The sequence below is a fragment of the Phoenix dactylifera genome, chromosome 5 (assembly GCF_009389715.1).
Source record: "Phoenix dactylifera cultivar Barhee BC4 chromosome 5, palm_55x_up_171113_PBpolish2nd_filt_p, whole genome shotgun sequence".
Classification (NCBI taxonomy): domain Eukaryota; kingdom Viridiplantae; phylum Streptophyta; class Magnoliopsida; order Arecales; family Arecaceae; genus Phoenix; species Phoenix dactylifera.
Window position 1 is genome coordinate 16370476 of NC_052396.1, and position 24685 is coordinate 16395160.

The 24685-nt window shown below is 50.7% G+C and overlaps 1 protein-coding gene across 2 annotated transcripts in view; it reads left to right on the forward strand.

Annotated features, from left to right (window-relative positions):
• The first annotated feature begins 201 nt into the window (after window positions 1–201).
• Window positions 202–24685, forward strand: part of LOC103695808 (bifunctional epoxide hydrolase 2-like) — a 38839-nt gene continuing 14355 nt past the window's right edge. The window contains exon 1 of one of the 2 annotated variants that reach the window (XM_008777547.4): window positions 202–497. Coding sequence is in view for 1 of the 2 variants with exons in the window: in XM_008777394.4 (XP_008775616.2) it covers window positions 428–497 (70 nt within the window). In the remaining variant the exon portion in view is untranslated. The remainder of the gene's footprint in view (window positions 498–24685) is intronic. The other variant, XM_008777394.4, reaches the window with a different exon arrangement.

Sequence of the window (24685 nt, forward strand, 5' to 3'; positions counted from 1 at the left end):
GGGTGTAGAGAGCAATTTAGATGAGGGGGTGGGGAGGGTGGGGGTAATTTAGGAATTTTTAATTTTTTAGGGGTGTCCTTAGCAAATGGGGGGGTGTAGAGAGTATTTAATTTTTTTTTAATTTTTGGGGGGTGTCCTGAGCAATAGGGGGGGTGTATATAGAACCACCCAAAAAAAAGGGGGACAGGATTTTGATTTATTTACTAAAAAAACTTAGCTTTTAGATTGGTAAGGGCATACTCAGCTTTTATTTACTACGGAAGGATTTTGATTTACCGGTTGGTAAAAGCACGGTAGCATTTATCTTAATTCTTATTTATAGAAGGGTCAGTTTTTTCGGTCTTGAAGCTCCTCTCCAGATTTCATCATCATCTCGTCCTCTCGAGTCTTTCTCCTCTCCTCCAGCCACCGGGAATTCCAGCAGGAAATGGAGAAGATAGAGCATTCTTATCTGAACATCAGAGGCCTCCGCCTCCACATAGCCCACATAGGAAAAGGTCAGTCCTCTGTTCACAAATTACCCTGCTCTTTTCTCATCAATCTTTCTGTTGGGGGAAAAACCCCAAGTCATGCGTCCACGGAGGCGCTCAGCCAAAGAGCGCCGACCGGAAAGCTGCTCGGTCAGAGAGCGCCGACCAGAGAGCTGCTCGGCCAAGGAGTGCCGATCAGAGAACTGCTCGGCCAAGGGATGCCGACCAGAGAGAGCGCCAAGAAGAGGCGCCCAGCCAAAATAATCAAAGTAGGGATGCTCGGCCAAGGGATGCCGACCAGGGGGCAAAAAGCGCCGAATAGAAGCGCTCTGCTAGAAGGTGCTCGCCTAAAGAGCGCCGACCAGAAGTACTCAAAGGGGCCCCGCCACAGGGCGCCCCATTGGGCGACCAGCTCGGCTCGGCACCCCTGCCGAGCCGATGCCTTAATGCTTAACCTCCGCCTAAAGTCCAAGTGACTTGACAACTCTTACAGCTTGTAACCTACCGTTATCTCCAAGCCATCAAGGCATAAGATCTTCGCAGGCATTCGCCACGACCTGCCATTAATGCACGAGACTCCCTCAAGTCTCCGATGCACTCAAGTCATTTAATGAACACGGCCCAAGACGATCTCCGGATCACTGAACCATCAGAGCGTATGGCTCTACCTGACCGCCGGTTCATTCGGTAATAAATGCACTTACCATCCACGGACCCCAGGCCCACCACGGCCGGCGGTTCAACAACTCCAACAGGTCCGATCGACCGTGACAACTTCCTGGTTCCGGTCTGATCCGGTCCCGTTCTCCACTACGCCATTAATGGGCTAAATCGTGCCCAATTATCACAGAACAGGACAAACCTCCTGTCACCTTTCAGGTAACCAAATCCTTTTATAAAAGGAAGCCTGGGGGGGAAGAGGAGGGACTCTCTCCGGACGGACTCTGAGAAACCCCTAACAAAAACTCCCCGGACTGGACCCTTCGGGAGGGGGTGGGAGGAAGCACAGACACAATTGATGACATCATCCCTTTCATCTTCTTGATCTTATCCAGATATCCTCTGTGTCTTCTCCACATACTCTCCTCCCCGCTCTCTCCACATACTTGCCCCTTCTGACTTAGGCATCGGAGGGCCGGCGCCGGGGAGCCCGGCCACCGGCTTTTTTGTAGGACAGGGCAGGACTGGACGCACCACTCCCCTCCTCGGACGCTCCCACGCCCCACGGTGGAGGACGCAGCCGGCCGGCGCACCGCCGTCCGCCCCCTGTAGCAGCGGAGCTCCTCCTTCTCCGGCTTCGCGGCGGCCCCCGGGTCCAATTTCCAGCAACAGTTGGCGCTAGAGGAAGGGCCCGAGTTCGTTGCCATGAAGCTAAGAAGCAAAGGGGCTTCCAATGCCTCTCAACGACCTCCACCTAGTCCGGAGCGTTCCGTCCGGAACTCATCACCTCCGACCGAGTCAGTTCATCAAGTTCGGCCGGAGCAGTTCGATGCCCTGGTACAACAAGTGCAGGCCCTGGCTACCGCTGTCCAAAGCCTGCAACCCAGGGGCATCCCAACGGCACCGCCTCCTCCAGCTCCGGTTCAGCCGGAGCCTCCTACAAGTGGACTTCCCCTTCAAGGTCAGGACTCCCAAGTCCAGGCCTCCCCCTGGAGAGAGCGCCCAGCCAGAGGCCACGGAGGTTGGCCACAGCCTTCAGAAGCTGAGTCGGTTCCAGGGCAACCTGCGCTCGAACGAACCGCTGCAGCGATTCTCCAGAACGATGAACTCGACCGGAAGGTCGAGAGGCTGGAACGTCAAATCCAGGCACTCCACGGGAGGAAGTCAGGACGTAACGGCGACTTCGAGTTCAATACGAAGTCGCCCTTCTCCCAGGAAATCGAAGATGAACCGGTCCCGTCACGGTTCAAGATGCCCCAGGTGGAGCCCTACAACGGCAAGGTTGATCCCCTGGACCACCTGAAAAGCTACCGGGTCTTAATGGCCTTACAAGGAGCCTCGGAGGCCATGATGTGCAAAGCTTTTCCGGCGACACTCCGAGGACCAGCCCGGTTGTGGTTTACCGGGCTAAAGCCGAGTACTGTCTCCTCCTTTGAGCAGCTCGGCAGACAGTTTGCTGGCAATTTCGCCGCCAGCCAGCCCCAGCGGCGGACATCCGACTCCCTCCTCGATATCAAACAAAAGGAGGGAGAATCCTTCAAGGAGTATTTGGATCGGTTCACCTTCGCAACATGGGAGGTCCGGGAGCTTGACCAGTCAATCGCCATGTCGGCACTGAAGACTGGAGCCCGGTCCTACAGATTTCTCTTCTCGATCGAGAAGAGTTTTTCCGCGGACCTCACCGAAATGTTCGCTCGGGCGCGGAAGTACGCCAAGGCAGAAGAAGCCGTGGCAGCCAGGCGGGGCGGAGCCGAGCAGAACCCCAAGAAGAGACGCCGCGAGGAGCGCGGCCAGCCTAAAAGCCCGTCTCCGCAACGAGCTAAGAATCCGCCCCGCCCAAAGAGTCCACCCCGGCTGAGGGTACCGCCACGGCAGAGGTCACCACCCCGCCCGAGGTTCCCACTGCAAGCCCCTGCACCTGAAGGGAGGTATGAAAGATACACTCCCCTCAACGCTCCTCGGGCCGAAATCGTCATGGAGATCGAGAGTCCGGATCGCATCCGGCTCCCACCTCCGAAGCCTGATACCCGAATCCGGCGCGATAACCGGAAGTATTGCCGTTTCCACCGGGATCAAGGCCATGATACCGAGGAGTGTTACCAGCTCCGAAATGAGATCGAAGCACTCATCCGCCGGGGGGTGCTCGATCGGTTTGTGCAAGGCCGGCGTGAAGAGAAGCAGCCCGCCGAAGGAGCAGCACAGCCTGAAGGTTTGAATGCCAACAGGCCCATCGCCGGCGTCATCAACACTATCCGAGGAGGAGCCTCGGCTGGAGAAGCTTCGGAGGAAGAAACCTCCTCAAAGCGCCTGCGCGCCTCTGAAGCCATCTCCTTTTCAGATGATGATTTAGAGGGAGTCGAAACTCCCCATGATGATGCCGTGGTCATCTCCATGATCATAAATAGATTTGATGTAAAACGCATCTTAGTTGATAATGGAAGCTCGGCGAACGTTTTGTACTTTGGTGCATATTGTAAAATGGGGATGACCAAAGAACAGCTGCGGAGGATGAATGCTCCGTTGGTTGGATTCACTGGGGATTCAGTCCCAGTAGAGGGCGAGATCAACCTTCTGGTCACAGCCGGGCTCGCCCCCCGTGAAAGTACCGTGGGAATGAACTTCCTCGTGATACGCCTTCCCTCGGTCTATAACGCCATCCTCGGAAGGCCAGGCCTCAACGCCCTCCGAGCGGTGGTCTCCACTCATCACCTGCTCATGCGATTCCTCACCAGCCAGGGGGTCGGCGAAGTCTGAGAGGACCAAATGCTGGCAAGGAGATGCTACCTGGCGACCCACGAGGCAAAGCGACCCGCCGAGGCGCCTGCCCCAGCGACTGACCAGCCCTCAACTGAGGTCATGGAGGCACGGGTCGACCCTCAGAAAGAGCGGGTACAGCCTGGTGAGTTACTAATCCAAGTTTCCTTACGAGAGAGCTTTTCTGAGCTAACCGTGCAGGTCGGCTCTAGCCTCGATGAGCACGAGAGGAGTCGTCTCGTCAATTTCCTGCGAGACAACATGGATGTCTTCGCATGGTCGCCTGCGGACATGCCGGGGATAGATCCAGAGGTCATGGTCCACCGGCTCCAAGTAAAGCCGACCAGCAAGCCTGTGCGGCAGAAGAAGCGAGGCGCCGCCCCTGAGCGCCAGCGAGCAGCAGCCGAGGAGGTCAGTAAGCTCCTTGGAGCCGGCTTCATCCGGGAGATAGCCTACCCGGAGTGGCTCGCCAATGTGGTCCTCGTCAAGAAGGCCAACGGGAAGTGGCGTATGTGTGTGGACTACACCGACCTGAATAAAGCCTGCCCGAAGGACAGCTTCCCACTTTCCAGCATCGACCAGCTCGTGGACTCCACCTCGGGTCACGAGCTGCTGGCATTCATGGACGCCTTTTCCGGATACAACCAGATCCGCATGGCGCCAGAAGACGAGGAGAAGACCGCCTTTATCACCGATGGGGGAACCTACTGCTACAAGGTAATGCCGTTCGGCTTGAAAAATGCCGGGGCAACCTATCAAAGACTGGTCAGCCGGATCTTCAAAGATCAGATAGGCCGGAATATGGAGGTCTATGTGGATGATATGCTGGTAAAAAGCAAGGTGGCGCAAGATCATATAGCCGACCTCAATGAAGCATTCTCCACACTCCGAAAGTACCAGATGAAGCTCAATCCAGCCAAGTGTGCATTCGGGGTCACCTCCGGCAAATTCCTCGGCTTCATCATTACACAGCGAGGAATTGAGGCCAATCCAGAGAAGATCCGAGCCCTCCAAAAGATGACGCCCCCCAGGACGGTCAAGGAGGTACAACGGCTCACAGGCCGAGTTGCAGCCCTCGGGAGATTCATCTCCCGCTCGACTGAGCACTGCCTTCCATTCTTTGCAGCCCTCAAGAAGCCGAAGAACTTTTTATGGTCGGACGAGTGCCAACAATCTTTCGAGGAGCTCAAGCATCTCCTGGCTTCCCCTCCCCTGCTCACAAAGCCACAACAGGGTGAGATCCTCTACTTATATCTGGCCGTCTCCCCTATGGCAGTAAGCTCGGTCCTGGTCCGAGAGGAGGGCAAACTTCAAAAGCCAGTGTATTATACCAGCCGAGTCTTGAGGGACGCCGAGACCCGATACACCAAGCTCGAGAAGACCGCCTATGCTCTAGTCATCTCGGATCGAAGGCTCCGACCGTACTTCCAAGCCCACACAGTGGCTGTGCTGACCGACCAGCCGGTCAAGCAGATCCTGCAGAAATCAGATCGCGCGGGACGGATCGCCAAGTGGGCCATCGAGCTCGGCGAATTCGACATCGAGTACCGACCCAGACCGGCGATCAAAGCACAAGCGCTCGCAGACTTTATTGTCGAGTGCACTATACTGGATGAGATCGAGATCGAACCTGAACCACCAGTGGAGCAGACCCCGAGTTTGACATGGACTCTGCATGTCGATGGCTCTTCAAACTCGGGGGGTAGCGGAGCAGGGCTCATCCTCACTAGCCCAGAAGGAGTGGTCGCCGAGCAGCCCTGCGTCTCGAGTTCCCAGCTTCCAATAATATGGCGGAGTACGAAGCGCTCGTCGCCGGGCTCAAGCTAGCCAAAGAGCTAGGAGTGAAGGACTTGAAGGCCTTCAGCGATTCTCAGCTCGTCGTCAACCAAATTGTGGGCGACTTCGAAGCCAGAGACCCGACCATGCAGAAGTATCTTCAGAAGGTACGGGATCTCGCCTCGATCCTGGACTCTTTTCACATTCAACATGTTGCCAGGTCGGAGAACCTCAGGGCCGACCAGCTATCAAAGCTGGCGTCCTCTCGCATGAGCGAGCTTCCCAAGGAGGCAGTACTGGAGTATCTCCAAAAGCCTAGTACAGATGAGCCCGAGCAGACCCTCTGCACTGAGTTCGAGCCAAGCTGGATGGACGAACTCATTGGCTACCTGCAAGACGAAGTCCTCCCCACCGACGAACAAGAGGCTCGCCGGATCAAACGCCTCGCTACCCGGTACATATTGTACGAGGGAAAGCTCTATCGGAGATCCTTCACCTCTCTCCTCCTCAGATGCCTCCGCCCAACGGAGGCTGATTATGCCCTACGCGAAGTCCACGAAGGGATTTGCGGGAACCATTTGGGAGGGCGAGCATTGGCCCATAAAATTCTGCGCCAAGGATATTATTGGCCGACACTCCAAAAGGATGCTATGGACTTCGTCCAAAGATGTGACCGGTGCCAAAGGAACGCCAATGTTCAGCGCCGGCCCTCGGCCCCTTTGACTTCTATCAGCTCCCCTTGGCCCTTTGCCCAGTGGGGAATTGACATCCTAGGGCCATTTCCACTGGCCACCGGGCAAAGAAAATTTCTGGTCGTCTCCATCGACTACTTCACCAAGTGGGTGGAAGCCGAGCCCCTTGCCCGGATCACCGAGCAGAAGATGCGGGATTTTGTTTGGAAGTCCATTATCTGCAGATTCGGGCTTCCCCGCATTCTCATCTCTGACAACGGTCGCCAATTCGACAACATTCACTTCAGAGAGTTCTGCTCCGAACTTGGCATTGACCACCGCTTCACCTCGGTCGCGCATCCTCAAACAAATGGAGAAACCGAGGTAACAAATCGTACTATTTTGCAGGGTCTCAAAGCCAGGCTCGACAAATCCAAAGGACAATGGGTCGAAGACCTATATAATGTCCTGTGGGCTTACCGGACCACGTTCCGTGTCCCCACCGGCGAGACTCCCTTCAACCTAACTTATGGAACGGAGGCCATCATCCCACTGGAGATTGGGCTTCCCTCTCCAAGAGTCGAGCATCATGATGCCAGCTCCAACTCCTCACAGCTCAGAAGCAACCTCGACTTGATCGAGGAAACAAGGGAGGCCACACGAGTTCGTATGGCGAGGTACCAGCAAAAGACAGCTCAGTACTACAACGCCAGGGTCAAAATCAAATCTTTCAGACCAGGGGATCTTGTCCTCAGAAGAGCTGAAGCCTCCCGACCAACTGAGCAAGGAAAGCTGGCCCCAAACTGGGAAGGACCATACCGAGTCACGCGCATCCGCCGACCCGGGACTTATCAGCTAGAGTCCCTAGACGGGACTCTTATTCCGCGGAGCTGGAGCTCTGAAAATCTCCGCGTGTACCATCAGTAGAACCCTAAGGGGTTCCCTATTATTCAACTATTGAATTTCATTTTATGAATTCCATTCTATAATAAACTTATGGTCCGCATACTCATTTTGAGCTCACCGATTTTCCTGATTATCTCATGGTGTCAGGATTATTTCTCCTACCCTGACCACGGTCAGGATGCCCTGCCGCAACGGGAGGCCCCGGCTATAGGGATGCCCGAGACGCCGGGATATGAGTTAGCGGTCCTCTCTGACCGGACGAGCTCGGCTCGTGCTCCATCGGCTATGAGTTAGCGGTCCTCTCTGACCGGACGAGCTCGGCTCGTGCTCCATCGGCTATGAGTTAGCGGTCCTCTCTGACCGGACGAGCTCGGCTCGTGCTCCTACCCTGACTACAGTCAGGATGCCCCGAGACGTCGGGATGCCCCGGCTATAGGGATGCTCGAGACATCGAGATGAGTTAGCGGTCCTCTCTGACCGGACGAGCTCGGCTCGTGCTCCATCGGCTATGAGTTAGCGGTCCTCTCTGACCGGACGAGCTCGGCTCGTGCTCCATCGGCTATGAGTTAGCGGTCCTCTCTGACCGGACGAGCTCGGCTCGTGCTCCATCGGCTTCAGCCAACGAGTTCGGCCCGCTCTTCATCACCGGATCTCTGCCGGCGTCCCCGAAGAACGGAGTCCGAGCAGAGAAGTGTCTTCAGTCGCCTCGGCGCAAGGACACACGGTACAAGAGAAGCGTCTTCAGTCGCCTCGGCGCAAGGACGCACACGGTACAAGAACGGAGTCCGAGCAGAGAAGTGTCTTCAGTCGCCTCGGCGCAAGGACACACGGTACAAGAGAAGCGTCTTCAGTCGCCTCGGCGCAAGGACGCACACGGTACAAGGTACCCATTTATGTAATGCTTTTACATTATTTTATCTATTTCCGGATTTTTCTCTGCCGACGTCCCCAAAGAACGGAGTCCGAGCAGAGAAGTGTCTTCAGTCGCCTCGGCGCAAGGACACATGGTACAAGAGAAACGTCTTCAGTCGCCTCGGCGCAAGGACGCACATGGTACATGTTGCTGGTGGTCCAAACCGAGAACGATTGGCACAGCGGTGTGAACGGGGTTCCGTTTGAGTTGCCTTGGTTGGTGTTGATTGCGCTCCACCTTCCACCGGGAAACCTGCAAGCAAGCCTCGCACCACCACTGGGGTAGTGGGGGCCCTCCGACGATCAAGTCAGAGGAGATTGGAGGAGAAGGAGAGATAATAGTAGCAAGTAAGAGAATGCTCTGGAAGTTCTTGCTTACCCCCCCTCCTCCTCCCAGCCGCATATATACCAGGCTGGGGGGTCTTTCAGGGGGGTTCGTCATCGTGGGGCACGATGGAGCTGCCACTGACACGGCCGTTACAGGGCGTCGTGGGGCAGCGCTGGCTACGGCCATGACAGGGCGTAGTGGAGCTCCGCCTTGTACGGCTGTTACAGGCGATCGTGGAGCAGCGCCAGATACAACCGTTGCAGGGAGTAGTTGTAATAACCCCAAAATTTTTTTTTATATAAAAAGGGATAGAATAGTCCTTTAAAATTGATATAAGGGGTAAAATTGGAAGGAATCAAAAGTTAATGGCATAACTGTAGATCCGTTGAAGTGGCAAGGGCAAAATGGGAATTTTTAAAGTTTGATTTGACTTAAATGGGGGTTTGTCTGGCGGTGGGTTGGCTGAGAAGAGGGAATTGAGACAGAGAGGGAGAGGAGTTCTCAGGCGACAGAGAGGAAAAAAAAAAAAAAAGAAGAAGAGGGAAGGAAAGGAAGAAAGAAGAAGAGGAAGGGGATTCGAGGAGGAGGGAGATTCCGGTTGCACTTCCAGCTGAAGGGAAAAACGTAGATCTCCTTCCCCTCTACGCAAGGACCTCGATTTCAAAAAAAAAAAAGGTAAATATCCGTCCCTACCTAGTCTTTTGATGATATTAGGCTATACAAAGGGTGGATGTAGTCTAGAGGGATCAGATAAGGGTTGTAGAGGTGGTTAAAAGAGAAAGAATCGGATTTCGACAAATTTTTCCGGCACTACGGAAAAACTGTGTCGAAGTCCCAACTTTGGCGAATTATTTAGGGGGTCAAACGGCCTCCGATGATGATGCATATTATCTCTTTGGAATCCTCTATGAGTGTAGAATGTTAGGTAAAAATTTCATCAAATTTGGAGTCCTAAAAGTGGATCAAAACCGGGATGAAGTAACCCACTATCAGTTCGGGTTACTGTTCATCCGGGTAGAAAATAGGGGATTTCATGCTATAATAGAGTATTAAGCCTAGATCAAGCTAAAAGGGACCTTGTACTCATGCAAGGGAGTCCCTAATACACATAAATGATGAGTTAATTAATAGAAAAAGAAAAAGAGAAAGAAAAGAAAAGATTTAGGGAACGGGGGAGTTGAATCAATTAAAGTTCCCTATATTATAATTGGCACGTAGATTATGACCTTGATACAAGACTAAATGTATGGTAAATGCATGTCACAGTTGGGCAAGAAGCTAGGGAACGAGAGGAAGAAGTTCCCCACTGCCTGCTGTAGAATTCTAGAGGCGTATCGAGGCCGTGCCGGATTGGCAGGTGAGTGGGAGTCATGTACTTTGCACCATGAGCATCCTTAATTCATTTTCATTAATACCGCCAAGTGTGAATTGATTCCACTTGTGCATATTGATTGATATTGTAGTAGATTCCTCTATAATTTTGTTTCTCCATACTTGATTATCTTGTGCACGCATTTGAGGGAACATTGAGAGGAATTACGAGGGGTTGATGAGTAACCAAATTGATTCCGAATTGTGAAATAACTTCTTTTGTAAATTGATTTCATTTCCTCTATTTCAAAGACTTGTGAGACTTTGCACTATGAGCATTCTTAATTCATTTTCATGAATGTCGCCAAGTGTGAATTGATTCCACTTGAGTATATTGATTGATATTGTAGTAGATTCCTCTATAATCTTGATTCTCCATGCTTGATTATTCTGTACATGCATGTGAGGGAACATTGAGAGGAATTACGAGGGGTTGATGAGTAATCAAATTGATTCCGAATTGTGAAATGATTTCTTTTGTAAATTGATTTCATTTCCTCTATTTTAAAGACTTGTGAGTCGTAGCTTGATTATACTCTTTTATGAGTAATTAAATTGGTTCCAAATTGTGAAATAACTTCTTTTGTAAATTGATTTCATTTCCTCCATTTCAAAGATTTGTAGAGCCTTTTTAGTGGTATATTGAGTTGTATTGCACTTCCTTGACCCTCACTCCTAACCCTGATGTTAGTTTATGATTGGGTCGGAGTCGAGTGAGTGGTAGTCTTGATCATACTCCTTTTTAGTAGAGTATTGGGAGGGTGCATTATGGCATTTATGCATGGCTTGGCAGTATCTGCAGGACACCTATAGTCGATGGGGGTTGAACATCGGCCTTTGTGCACATAGTAGCCTTCTGGGTGGGCGGAGCCCAGTCCCTTCTTAGGGGGGGACACGGCCCTAGGCGTAGGATCGGCCGGTCCTACGACTTATATTCTGCTTGCCGCCGGGCATAGTAAGACCCCGCGAGGTGCAGTATGGCTTTCCGCGGATGTAGAATTTCCGCGAGGTGCCGTTTAGTATGTAGATGTGAGATGGATTTCTGTTCTGGATACTGGCCGGTATTTACATGATTAGTGTGGTATCTTATCCTGCATATGCATGTGACAGTAGGGAGTTGTTGCTGGTTCGCCTGGGGCGTAAAACCCACCTTCCGACAGCTGTTTAGCATTTACATTATCGATATGGTGTCTTATCCTGCATATGCATGTGACAGTAGGGAGTTGTTGCTGGTTCGCCTGGGGCGTAAAACCCACCTCCCGACAGCTGTCTAGTGATGATTTCAGCATATTGACACCTGATTTGTATGTTCCAGCATTATGATCTGTTGAGCATATTCATGAGTAGCATATATGTTTACTTGATTATTCCATATATGCTTCAGATGAGTTGATATTGATTGTGGTGATATTGATGATTTACTCCATATTCTCTATGTTGAGTTCATGTTCATGTTGTTATTGATCTTGAGATTTCATCTCGAGCCATGATTATATTCTGTCTCATGTGCATAGTACTCTCTACTCCACTCACTGAGTATTCATATACTCACTCCCCAGTTTGGTGTTTTTGATTGCAGGGCAGGTATTGTATAGAGAAGAGCAGGGTTAGAGATTGCCTGCTAGCTGTGCCGCTCCATAGTATAGTATAGTATAATGTAGATAGAGGTTTATCCCCTTTTGGTGTATTATAAACCTTCTGTTGTATTTAGTGTATAGTTACAGTCATAGATCCTGTTGTGGATATGGGTTTGACCATGGATGGATGGGAACCAGATTTTTATACAGTTGAGTTATATGCCTGTGATGATGTATTGATGTATATTGTCCAGGTTCGTTATGTGACAGGTTATGTGATTGCTGCTCTGACAGGTAGCGTTGTTGTATGTAATGAGATAATCCTGACAGGTCACCATAGGAAAGGTGATCATTTTGTGCATGCATCATGCCAAAATTTTCAGAATTTATTGATGATTGATAGGTAGTAGGGTTCTACGTGGTGGCTGGTGGCCTTATGCCTACCCGCACCCTAGGACCGTCGCGGCGGCCCGCCGGGAATGGGGCGGGGGTCGTGACAAAGCTTGGTATCAGAGCCAGGTTAAACAAGAGTCCTGTCAGAGCAATAGGGTGAGTCAGGATTAAGTATAGCATTATACTATGGAGCATAGGATTTTTCTGTATATTAATTTATGAGTCATTTACAATTCAGTAAAATATATTATGGCTCTGTGTAACGACTGTCCTCTCTTTTTGACTCTTTTAGAGACATATAAAGAATACTTCCAAGGAGAATGGAGCCAGATATAACATTGGATGCGGGTTCCGCACATGTGGAGCCCCAAAGAGAAAAATCTCCTCCTGCTGATAGACGGAGGGTTGATGATCAAGGAGAGGTAGGAAGTAGAGATGCATTAATGGAACAGTTACTGGCAGAGAATCAGGCTCTGAGAGAGCAGATTGCTCGGGGGAAATCTCCTGCCCCGTCAGTAGTATCCATCCCACCTCCTGTAGTTGTGCCAAGAAGTTTGGCCAGGCGGGCTCTAGATGATGAGGGGATTACTGTACAGGAATTTCTGAGGCTCAGAACCCCAGAGTTTAAGGGGGAAGAAGGTGAAGATCCTCAGAGATTCCTAGAGGAGACTGAAAAGATGATACGGAGACTGCCCTGTTCTGATGCAAGGGCAATAGAACTTGTAGGGCTCACAATGAAAGAAGATGCCTGGGGCTGGTACCAGAGGCACGTGGAGGACAGATTGTACAGTAGGAATCCTCCAACCTGGGAAGAGTTCAGGCAAGCAGTGATGGATGAGTTTTTGTCTCCGGCTGAGAGGCAGAATCGGGCTCTTCAGTTTGAGAGGCTGAAGCAGATGCCCGGAATGAGCGTATCTGAGTACGCTCGTGAGTTCACTAGATTGGGGAAGTATGCTTCTTACATCATCCCCACTGAAGCTGCCAGGATAGAAAGATTCAGGCGGGGTCTGATTTCCCCGCTTTATAATGCAGTACTGGCAGTAGAGGTCCCCACCTTGTCTAGGCTGATTGATAAAGCAAAACAGTGGGAGATCAGAAACAAAGAGGAAAGGGCTGAAAGAGAACAGAGGAAAATGAGTAAGGGGAAAGGGCAAAGCAGCCGAGGTAGATCTGAAGGAGCAAGTCTCCCGGAGGGCCCGACAGAGCAGTCTGTACGCTCAGCTCCACCTGCCCCACGTAAGAGGAAGTGGAGGAGAAGAGGTCAGTCACAGGATGCTTCTTTACCATTAGCACCTCGTCCTCCGGTCACTATGGCCAGAACTGAATCTAAGTTCCAATCATGGCCAATGTGTGGCATATGTGGGAAGCAGCACCCTGGCAGATGCAGAATGGGTCAGGGATGTGCTACAGATGTGGACAGCCGGGTCATTTTGTCAGAGAATACCCGCAGGGTGCCACCCAGCAGTTTGTGCCTTTAACATCCTACCCTTCTGTGCAGATGGACAGGCCTAGTAGTAGGGGGCCTGTAGGCAGAGGCAGAGGTCAGACACCAACGTCACAGCAGAGTGTTGGACCATCTCAGCTGTTAGCTCCAGCAGGCAGAGGGCAAGGAAGGGTGTTCACGGTAAATCCACAGGAGGCACAGGCATCAAATGCAGCTGTGACAGGTATGCTCCTCATTGATAAGATTAAAGCTAGAGTGTTATTTGATTCTGGAGCTACCCATTCATTTGTGTCCCCTTATTTTGCTAAAAAGTTAGCTAAGGATAAGATATTGATGCATATTCCCTTAGTTATTAGCACACCTGTAGGGGATAGTATAGAAGTGAGATATGTGTATCCTACCTGTGTGGTAGAGGTAGAAGGTAAGACACTCCCAGTCGATTTGATTGAGTTGGCAGTGTTAGACTTTGATGTCATACTGGGCATGGATTGGTTATCAGACAATCGTGCCACCATTAACTGCCAAGAAAAGAGTGTTATTTTCAGACCTTTAGATAAGGGAAAATTTACATATCAAGGGGACAGGAGTGAGATCCCAATGAATTTGGTGTCTGCAGTAAAAGCAAAGAGGCTGCTGAGAAAGGGGTGTCAAAGCTATCTAGCTTATGTGATGGACACCCAGGTAGAGTCTGTGGATCTGCAGCAGATTCCAGTTGTTAGGGAGTATCCTGATGTATTTCCAGGAGAATTACCAGGATTGCCACTTGATAGAGAAATTGAGTTCAGTATTGAACTTCTTCCTGGTACAAACCCTATATCGATTGCTCCCTATCGTATGGCACCTACAGAGCTGAGGGAGTTGAAGGTCCAGTTGCAGGATCTGCTAGACAAGGGGTTTGTTAGGCCCAGTACATCACCATGGGGTGCCCCAGTTCTGTTTGTGAAGAAGAAGGATGGATCGCTGAGATTATGTATAGATTATAGACAGCTGAATAAAGTGACCATCAAAAATAGATACCCACTCCCCAGGATAGATGACCTGTTTGATCAATTACAAGGGGCTGAGTACTTCTCGAAGATTGATCTGCAGTCTGGGTATCATCAGTTAAAAATCAGAAAGGAAGATATATTGAAGACTGCATTCAGAACGAGATATGGGCACTATGAGTTTCTAGTGCTTCCATTTGGGCTGACAAATGCCCCAGCAGCATTCATGGATTTGATGAATAGGGTCTTTAAACCCTATCTTGACAGATTTGTGATAGTCTTTATAGATGATATCCTCATATATTCTAAGAGTCAGGCTGATCATGAAGAGCATTTGAGGATAGCACTACAAACCTTGAGAGAACATGAATTGTATGCCAAACTTACCAAATGTGAGTTCTGGCTACAAGAAGTTGGATTCTTGGGACACATAATATGTAAGGAAGGAATCAGGGTGGATCCCAAGAAGATTGAGGCAGTTATGGATTGGCCGAGACCAACAAATGTAACAGAAATCAGGAGCTTTCTGGGTCTGGCTGGGTACTATAGGAAGTTTGTAAAGGACTTTTCAAAAATAGCTACCCCATTAACAAAGCTGACTCGGAAGCAGGTTAAGTTCACTTGGACAGATTCTTGTGAACAGAGCTTCCAGAAGCTGAAAGATTGCCTCACATCAGCTCCAGTTTTGACTCTACCCACAGATACAGGCGGATTTGTAGTCTACTGTGATGCTTCTAAAGTGGGATTGGGATGTGTGTTGATGCAGAATGGCAAGGTGATTGCATATGCATCCAGACAGCTAAGAAAGCATGAAGTAAACTATCCCACTCATGACTTGGAAATGGTTGCTGTCATATTTGCACTAAAGATATGGAGGCATTATTTATATGGTGAGAAATGTGAAATATATACTGATCATAAAAGCCTCCAGTACATTCAGCAGCAAAGAGATTTGAATCTCAGACAGAGGAGATGGATAGAGCTGTTGAAGGATTATGACTGCCAAATCCTGTATCATCCGGGCAAGGCTAATGTAGTAGCAGATGCATTAAGCCGGAAGTCAATGGGCAGTTTATCTCACATCTCCATCCAGAGGAGAGAGATAGTCAGAGATCTGGCAGATTTATTTGCTCAGGGACTATCTTTTGAGTTATTAGAGGTTCGTCCTTTGATTGCACAGTTTCAGGTGAAACCGAGGTTGATAGATGAAATCAAAGTTTCACAGGATTTAGATCCAATCCTTGTGAAACTGAAAGGAGAAGTGCAATCAGGACAGTCAGAAAGGTTTCAGATTGTAGATGGAATGTTGAGGTGTGGCAGTAGGCTATGTGTGCCAAATGTAGAAGATCTGAGACAGAGGATTATGCATGAAGCACACAATACTCCCTATAGCATTCATCCTGGTTCCACCAAAATGTATCATGATATCAAAGGCATATATTGGTGGAACGGATTAAAAAGGGATGTGGCCAAATATGTGGCTTCTTGTTTGACTTGTCAACAAGTGAAATTTGAACATCAGAAGCCAACAGGGCTTTTGCAAGAGTTACCTTTGCCCGAGTGGAAATGGGAAAGGATAACTATGGATTTTGTGGTCGGGCTGCCCAGAACACAAAAAGGATATGATTCCATCTGGGTGATTGTGGATAGATTGACAAAATCAGCCCATTTTCTACCGGTGAAAACCACATATTCAGTAGCTCAGTATGCCGAAATATATGTGAATAAAATAGTATCTCTGCATGGAGTGCCGGTTTCTATTATATCAGATAGAGGTTCACAGTTTACCTCTAGATTTTGGTAGAAACTCCATGAGGCATTAGGAACTCAGCTTGATTTCAGTACAGCATTTCACCCTCAAACAGATGGGCAATCGGAGAGGACCATTCAGACCCTCGAGGATATGCTCAGAATGTGTGTACTGGATTTCAGAGGTAGCTGGGACAGATACTTACCTTTAGTGGAGTTTGCATATAATAACAGTTATCACTCCACTATTGGTATGGCACCTTATGAGGCACTTTATGGGAGAAAATGTAGATCTCCCTTGTGCTGGTCTGAGATTGGAGAGAAGCACCTAGAAGGACCAGATTTGATCAGAGAGACATCAGAAAAAGTGCCAATGATACAGGAAAGGTTGAGGACAGTGTTCAGTAGGCAGAAGAGCTACTCAGATGTCAGAAGGAGAGATGTGCAGTTTGGCACGGGGGATCACGTGTTCCTAAAGATCTCTCCTATGAAAGGGGTAATGAGGTTTGGAAAGAGGGGCAAGCTTAGTCCCAGATACATTGGCCCCTTTGAAATATTAGATAAAGTTGGCAATGTATCTTACAGATTAGCACTGCCTCCAAACCTCAGCCATGTGCATCCAGTATTCCACATATCTATGCTCCGGAAGTATGTGCCGGATCCATCTCATGTGCTATCAGTGCAGGAAGTTATAGTAGAAGAAGATCTTTCTTATGAAGAACTTCCTGTCGCTATTCTTGATACTCAGATCAAGAAGCTGAGAAATAAGGAAATATGTATGGTAAAGGTCCAATGGCACCGGCACAATGTTGAAGAATGCACTTGGGAGTCGGAGCAAAGTATGAAGAGCAAATACCCTCACCTCTTTGAGTAATCAGGTAATTTACTCTTTTAAATTCGAGGACGAATTTTATATAAGGAGGGGAGGATGTAATAACCCCAAAATTTTTTTTTTATATAAAAAGGGATAGAATAGTCCTTTAAAATTGATATAAGGGGTAAAATTGGAAGGAATCAAAAGTTAATGGCATAACTGTAGATCCGTTGAAGTGGCAAGGGCAAAATGGAAATTTTTAAAGTTTGATTTGACTTAAATGGGGGTTTGTCTGGCGGTGGGTTGGCTGAGAAGAGGGAATTGAGACAGAGAGGGAGAGGAGTTCTCAGGCGACAGAGAGGAAAAAAAAAAAAAAAAAAGAAGAAGAGGGAAGGAAAGGAAGAAAGAAGAAGAGGAAGGGGATTCGAGGAGGAGGGAGATTCCGGTTGCACTTCCAGCTGAAGGAAAAAACGTAGATCTCCTTCCCCTCTACGCAAGGACCTCGATTTCAAAAAAAAAAAAGGTAAATATCCGTCCCTACCTAGTCTTTTGATGATATTAGGCTATACAAAGGGTGGATGTAGTCTAGAGGGATCAGATAAGGGTTGTAGAGGTGGTTAAAAGAGAAAGAATCGGATTTCGACAAATTTTTCCGGCACTACGGAAAAACTGTGTCGAAGTCCCAACTTTGGCGAATTATTTAGGGGGTCAAACGGCCTCCGATGATGATGCATATTATCTCTTTGGAATCCTCTATGAGTGTAGAATGTTAGGTAAAAATTTCATCAAATTTGGAGTCCTGAAAGTGGATCAAAACCGGGATGAAGTAACCCACTATCAGTTCGGGTTACTGTTCATCCGGGTAGAAAATAGGGGATTTCATGCTATAATAGAGTATTAAGCCTAGATCAAGCTAAAAGGGACCTTGTACTCATGCAAGGGAGTCCCTAATACACATAAATGATGAGTTAATTAATAGAAAAAGAAAAAGAGAAAGAAAAGAAAAGATTTAGGGAACGGGGGAGTTGAATCAATTAAAGTTCCCTATATTATAATTGGCACGTAGATTATGACCTTGATACAAGACTAAATGTATAGTAAATGCATGTCACAGTTGGGCAAGAAGCTAGGGAACGAGAGGAAGAAGTTCCCCACTGCCTGCTGTAGAATTCTAGAGGCGTATCGAGGCCGTGCCGGATTGGCAGGTGAGTGGGAGTCATGTACTTTGCACCATGAGCATCCTTAATTCATTTTCATGAATACCGCCAAGTGTGAATTGATTCCACTTGTGCATATTGATTGATATTGTAGTAGATTCCTCTATAATTTTATTTCTCCATACTTGATTATCTTGTGCACGCATTTGAGGGAACATTGAGAGGAATTACGAGGGGTTGATGAGTAACCAAATTGATTCCGAATTGTGAAATAACTTCTTTTGTAAATTGATTTCATTTCCTCTATTTCAAAGACTTGTGAGTGGGAGTCATGTACTTTGCACTATGAGCATTCTTAATTCATTTTCATGAATGTCGCCAAGTGTGAATTGATTCCACTTGAGTATATTGATTGATATTGTAGTAGATTCCTCTATAATCTTGATTCTCCATGCTTGATTATTCTGTACATGCATGTGAGGGAACATTGAGAGGAATTACGAGGGGTTGATGAGTAATCAAATTGATTCCGAATTGTGAAATGATTTCTTTTGTAAATTGATTTCATTTCCTCTATTTTAAAGACTTGTGAGTCGTAGCTTGATTATACTCTTTTATGAGTAATTAAATTGGTTCCAAATTGTGAAATAACTTCTTTTGTAAATTGATTTCATTTCCTCCATTTCAAAGATTTGTAGAGCCTTTTTAGTGGTATATTGAGTTGTATTGCACTTCCTTGACCCTCACTCCTAACCTTGATGTTAGTTTATGATTGGGTCGGAGACGAGTGAGTGGTAGTCTTGATCATACTCCTTTTTAGTAGAGTATTGGGAGGGTGCATTATGGCATTTATGCATGGCTTGGCAGTATCTGCAGGACACCTATAGTCGATGGGGGTTGAACATCGGCCTTTGTGCACATAGTAGCCTTCTGGGTGGGCGGAGCCCAGTCCCTTCCTAGGGGGGACACGGCCCTAGGCGTAGGATCAGCCGGTCCTACGACTTATATTCTGCTTGCCGCCGGGCATAGTAAGACCCCGCGAGGTGTAGTATGGCTTTCCGCGGATGTAGAATTCCCGCGAGGTGCCGTTTAGTATGTAGATGTGAGATGGATTTCTGTTCTGGATACTGGCCGGTATTTACATGATTAGTGTGGTGTCTTATCCTGCATATGCATGTGACAGTAGGGAGTTGTTGCTGGTTCGCCTGGGGCGTAAAACCCACCTTCCGACAGCTGTTTAGCATTTACATTATCGATATGGTGTCTTATCCTGCATATGCATGTGACAGTAGGGAGTTGTTGCTGGTTCGCCTGGGGCGTAAAACCCACCTCCCGACAGCTGTCTAGTGATGATTTCAGCATATTGACACCTGATTTGTATGTTCCAGCATTATGATCTGTTGAGCATATTCATGAGTAGCATATATGTTTACTTGATTATTCCATATATGCTTCAGATGAGTTGATATTGATTGTGGTGATATTGATGATTTACTCCATATTCTCTATGTTGAGTTCATGTTCATGTTGTTATTGATCTTGAGATTTCATCTCGAGCCATGATTATATTCTGTCTCATGTGCATAGTACTCTCTACTCCACTCACTGAGTATTCATATACTCACTCCCCAGTTTGGTGTTTTTGATTGCAGGGCAGGTATTGTATAGAGAAGAGCAGGGTTAGAGATTGCCTGCTAGCTGTGCCGCTCCATAGTATAGTATAGTATAATGTAGATAGAGGTTTATCCCCTTTTGGTGTATTATAAACCTTCTGTTGTATTTAGTGTATAGTTACAGTCATAGATCCTGTTGTGGATATGGGTTTGACCATGGATGGATGGGAACCAGATTTTTATACAGTTGAGTTATATGCCTGTGATGATGTATTGATGTATATTGTCCAGGTTCGTTATGTGACAGGTTATGTGATTGCTGCTCTGACAGGTAGCGTTGTTGTATGTAATGAGATAATCCTGACAGGTCACCATAGGAAAGGTGATCATTTTGTGCATGCATCATGCCAAAATTTTCAGAATTTATTGATGATTGATAGGTAGTAGGGTTCTACGTGGTGGCTGGTGGCCTTATGCCTACCCGCACCCTAGGACCGTCGCGGCGGCCCGCCGGGAATGTGGCGGGGGTCGTGACAGTAGTGGAGCAGGAGGCTGCGGCGTGCCTCTGGGGAATAGCCTGTCGTTGTCGAGAGATGTCCGACTCGGGGTCGGGCTGCGGAGACGAAGATGTCCGACTCGGGGTCGGATTGCTGGATCAAGGGGCAGCCGACTCGGGGTCGGGCTGCGGAGCCGAAGATGTCCGACTCGGGGTCGGATTGCTGGATCAAGGGGCTGCCGACTCGGGGTCGGGCTGCGGAGCCGAAGATGTCCGACTCGGGGTCGGATTGCTGGATCAAGGGGCTGCCGTAGTCTTCCTGGGCGCGCGTGCCGGTCACGTGGGGCATGGTGGCTAAGTTCCCCCGTAACAGTAGCCCCCCACTTCCGAGCCTGGAACCAGAAGGGAAACGGGTGAAGGGAGTGATGCTTCGAGATTGCCGCCATCCCTCGGAGAGGCGCGCGCGCTTCGAGCTCCCCGCCTTCTTTATGGCGTATGGCGGTTGTTGCTGACCTGGCAGTCTGAGGATTTCGGCGGACATCCTTCCTTAATGGCGTCGATTCGCCTTTGGGGCGCGAGCGACCCTTCGGCAGCCAGGCGTCCTCTGGCGTCACCCACCTTTCCGCCTATTTAACCGGGGGCCCTCCTCCGTCCGCCTTTCTCTTTACAGACATCTTCGAGTTTCTCCTTTGCGCTGCCGTCATTGCCGTCTGACTGTTCGCTTGCTCCTCCTTTGACGCTCTCGGAGCCGTTCTTCCTTCTCTTCCGATGAGTTGCCCCATTCTTCAATTTAAGGCTCTCCATACTTTCTCCTTTTGTATTAGTGTACTCCAGTCGTTCCGGTCCTTTCCCCCTTCTTGACCCCGTCCTGACCGTAGATTCACTGGCCATTAGGGATGGGCGAAGTGAGAGCAGACCGCATTAAGTCGGAGCTGGTCGCCGAAGACCTAGATAGGTTCGTGGCTCGATACCACCTTTCCGAGGCCTGCAATGTTACGCTCCCGGGGCCTGAGGAGAGGATGTCCCATCCTCCTCCAGGGAAGGTTGCCATCAATGAGGGCATTCTTCAGGCCGGGTTCCGCTTCCCCCCTCGGACTTAGTCGTTCAGGTGCTTCGGGGTTTAAGAGTGGCGCCGACGCAACTGGTGCCGAACTCATGGCGCGCCCTGACGGCCTTTCAGGTTCTCTGCCGCATGCACGAGGTTTCCGCCACCCTGAATGTCTTTTGGGAATGCTACGGCCTGAGCGGCCACCCCCAGGACAAAGGGTGGTGGTGCTTTGCGGCGCGGCGAGGGTGCGGCCTCGTCAAGGAGGCTCCTACCTCCATTCACGGCTGGAAGGGGCGCTTCTTTTTCGTTGACGCAGATCCCTCTTGGGGAATCAGGGCAACCTGGGAGACGCCGATGAAGTCCCCGATTGGCCTATCGAGGTTGTCGAGGGAGGAATCCGATGGCGTCGCCGTCTTGAAGGGGTTGGTTGCCGAGGGCCGGCTCCCCCCGGTGGCTCGCCTTATTTCCGAGGATACCTTGGTGAACGTAGGTCTGAGCTCGGTCCCCGCTGACCGTGAGCCCGCCACCATTTCTTTTTTAGCTCTTTTCTCCTCTTTCGTCTCGTTCTTTCCTTCAGTTTCTCAACCTCCGACCACCTCGTCCTTTTTGCAGAGATCGACGACGTCATGCGGTCGGACAAGGCAACGGCTGTTGGTAGGACGTCCCTACTGGAAGCAGTCCGGAGGAAGAAACGAGCTCCTCCGAGCGGGGCCCCACCGGCGAAGAAGTCCCGCCGGCAGGCGACTCCGACGCCGACAGACGGGTCCGGACCCACCGATCAGGGGGACGCCGCGGGCGCGGATCGGCAGTTGACGCTGTATCAGCCCTCCGATGCCGAGACTACCGTTTTTCCGGAGGCATCACCCGGGCGCGCCCGAGATGGACGGGTCGGACGTGATCGGTCCCCAGCCCAGCCTTCGACTCGGTCGGCTCCGGATGATACGAGGAGGGACGCGCCGAGGCCCCGGCCGAGCGGGACCCTGTCAATTCCAGGGGCGGTCCCCGCCCCGAGCATGGTCAGCATGACTCTTCCCCAAGCGATGGGTAAGGGTAAGGCTGCAGAACCACCGTCCGACTCCGGGGAGAAGTCGGGGTCGGCCTTCACTTTCGCCGGCGCCCGAAACCTCATCGAGACGGTGCTGCTGGAGAAGGACCGCAGGCAGGTCCGGGAGATAAGGGTCCCCTGACGTTGGGGCTGCCAGCTGCGTCTGTCTCATGTCGGTGAGTGTTCTTTTGGTCGCTTTCATCATTTATAGGCTCTGTTGATCCCCGCCTGACGCCCTCGTTTTTCCTATCTCTTAGCTCGCCCAGTACATGATCCGCCTGGAGGAGTGCTACGAGGAACAGGCGAGGCTTCTGGCGAGAGCCGAGAGCCAACTGAAGGCAGTAGAGGAGGGAGGTCAGGCTGCGGCGGGGAGGACGACCAGGGACCTCGAGATGAGGCTCCAGGTGGCCGAAGAGCGGGCACTCGGCTTCGTCACCCTCGAGAAGCAACTGTTGGAGGCTCAGGAGCAACTCAAGGTTGCCTCGGGTCTCGAGGGCGAGATCAAGAAGGCGGAGGAGCGGGCCGAGAAGCAGTCCCGGAAGGCTGCCGACTACCGGGAGAGGTGGGAGAAGGCCCCAGCGGTCAGCCGACAACGCCCGCAACCGAACCCGGTCTCTTGAAGCCAAGCTGGGCGAATTGGAGTCGGCCTTGGAGAAGTCCCGCGCGAGCGACCAGGAGCTTCATTCGCGCCTGGAGGAGGCTGAGGCTGCTCGCATTGCTGCCGAGGCGAAGCACAAGGAGGCTCAGGCTGATCTGCTGAGGGTCTCCTCCGAGGCGGACGACCGGATTGTGGCGAAGGTCTTGGAGGCGAAACCTCAGATTATGGAGCGGGCAGAGGCGGCGCTGGCCGAGAAGAGTGCGGAAATCGGGCGTCAGGCGGTACAGGCTTATCGTCAGTCCGCCGAGTTCACCCGTGATATGTCGGAGGCGGTACAGGCCTATCGTCAGTCTGACGAGTTCGTCCGTGACATGTCGGACGCGGGGTCCGACTCCTTTATCTTAGGCTTCGAGGAAGGCCTGACAAGGGTGTCGGCTAAGTACCCCGAAATTGACCTGAGTGGGATCTCTCTTCTAGACTCCTCTCCGGCGCCATTGCCTGCTGATTCTCCAACCGCCTCCCTACCCCCTGCGGACGTGCCCGGCGTTCCCGACCCGGGGGTTCCTCCAAGCTGACCTTCTGTATTTTTGTTCTTTTCTTTGTGTGTTGGCGTTTTGCCAAGTTGTATGGGTCTCGGCCCTGAAACAATGAAAGTTAATGCAAATAGAGTTTCTTCATTTCACTTTCGTCCTTCTTCTTTTTAACTCTTGGTAGCGTCTCGCTGACTCCCGACTCTTGAAATTCTTCTGGCGCTAGGCCAGGTATCTGAGGGTTAGGCCTCAGGAAATTCTTCCGGCGCTAAGCCAGGCATCCGAGGGTTAGGCCTCAGGAACTTCTTCCGGCGCTAAGCCGGGCATCCGAGGGTTAGGCCTCAGGAAATTCTTCCGGCACTAAGCCAGGCATCCGAGGGTTAGGCCTCAGGAAATTCTTCCGGCGCTAAGCCAGGCATCCGAGGGTTGGGCCTCAGGAAATTCTTCCGGCACTAGGCCAGGCATCCGAGGGTTAGGCCTCAGGAAATTCTTCCGGCACTAGGCCAGGCATCCGAGGGTTAGGCCTCAGGAAATTCTTCCCGGCACTAAGCCAGGCATCCGAGGGTTAGGCCTCAGAAAATTCTTCCGGCGCTAAGCCAGGCATCCGAGGGTTAGGCCTCAGGAACTTCTTCCGGCGCTAAGCCAGGCATCCGAGGGTTGGGCCTCAGGAAATTCTTCCGGCACTAGGCCAGGCATCCGAGGGTTGGGCCTCAGGAAATTCTTCCGGCACTAGGCCAGGCATCCGAGGGTTAGGCCTCAGGAAATTCTTCCGGCACTAAGCCAGGCATCCGAGGGTTAGGCCTCAGGAAATTCCGCTCGTTGGTCGGCCAAGGCTGGCGCAAGCCGAGGCGACCGGTCGGGGCTTCAGGCTAGTTTGCTCCCGGGATGATCATCGGGTTAGCCTGGCATCCGAGGGCCAAGCCTCGGAAGATTCCGCTCGTTGGTCGGCCAAGGCTGGCGCAAGCCGAGGCGACCGGTCGGGGCTTCAGGCTAGTCTGCTCCCGGGATGATCATCGGGTTAGCCTGGCATCCGAGGGCCGAGCCTCGGGAAATTCCGCTCGTTGGTCGGCCAAGGCTGGCGCAAGCCGAGGCGACCGGTCGGGGCTTCAGGCTAGTCTGCTCCCGGGATGATCATCGGGTTAGCCTGGCATCTGAGGGTTGTCAGGCCTCAGGAAATTCCGCTCGTTGGTCGGCCAAGGCTGGCGCAAGCCGAGGCGACCGGTCGGGGCTTCAGGCTAGTCAGCTCCCGGGGATGATCATCGGGTTAGCCTGGCATCCGAGGGCCGAGCCTCGGGAAATCCCGCTCGTTGGTCGGCCAAGGCTGGCGCAAGCCGAGGCGACCGGTCGGGGCTTCAGGCTAGTCTGCTCCCGGGATGATCATCGGGTT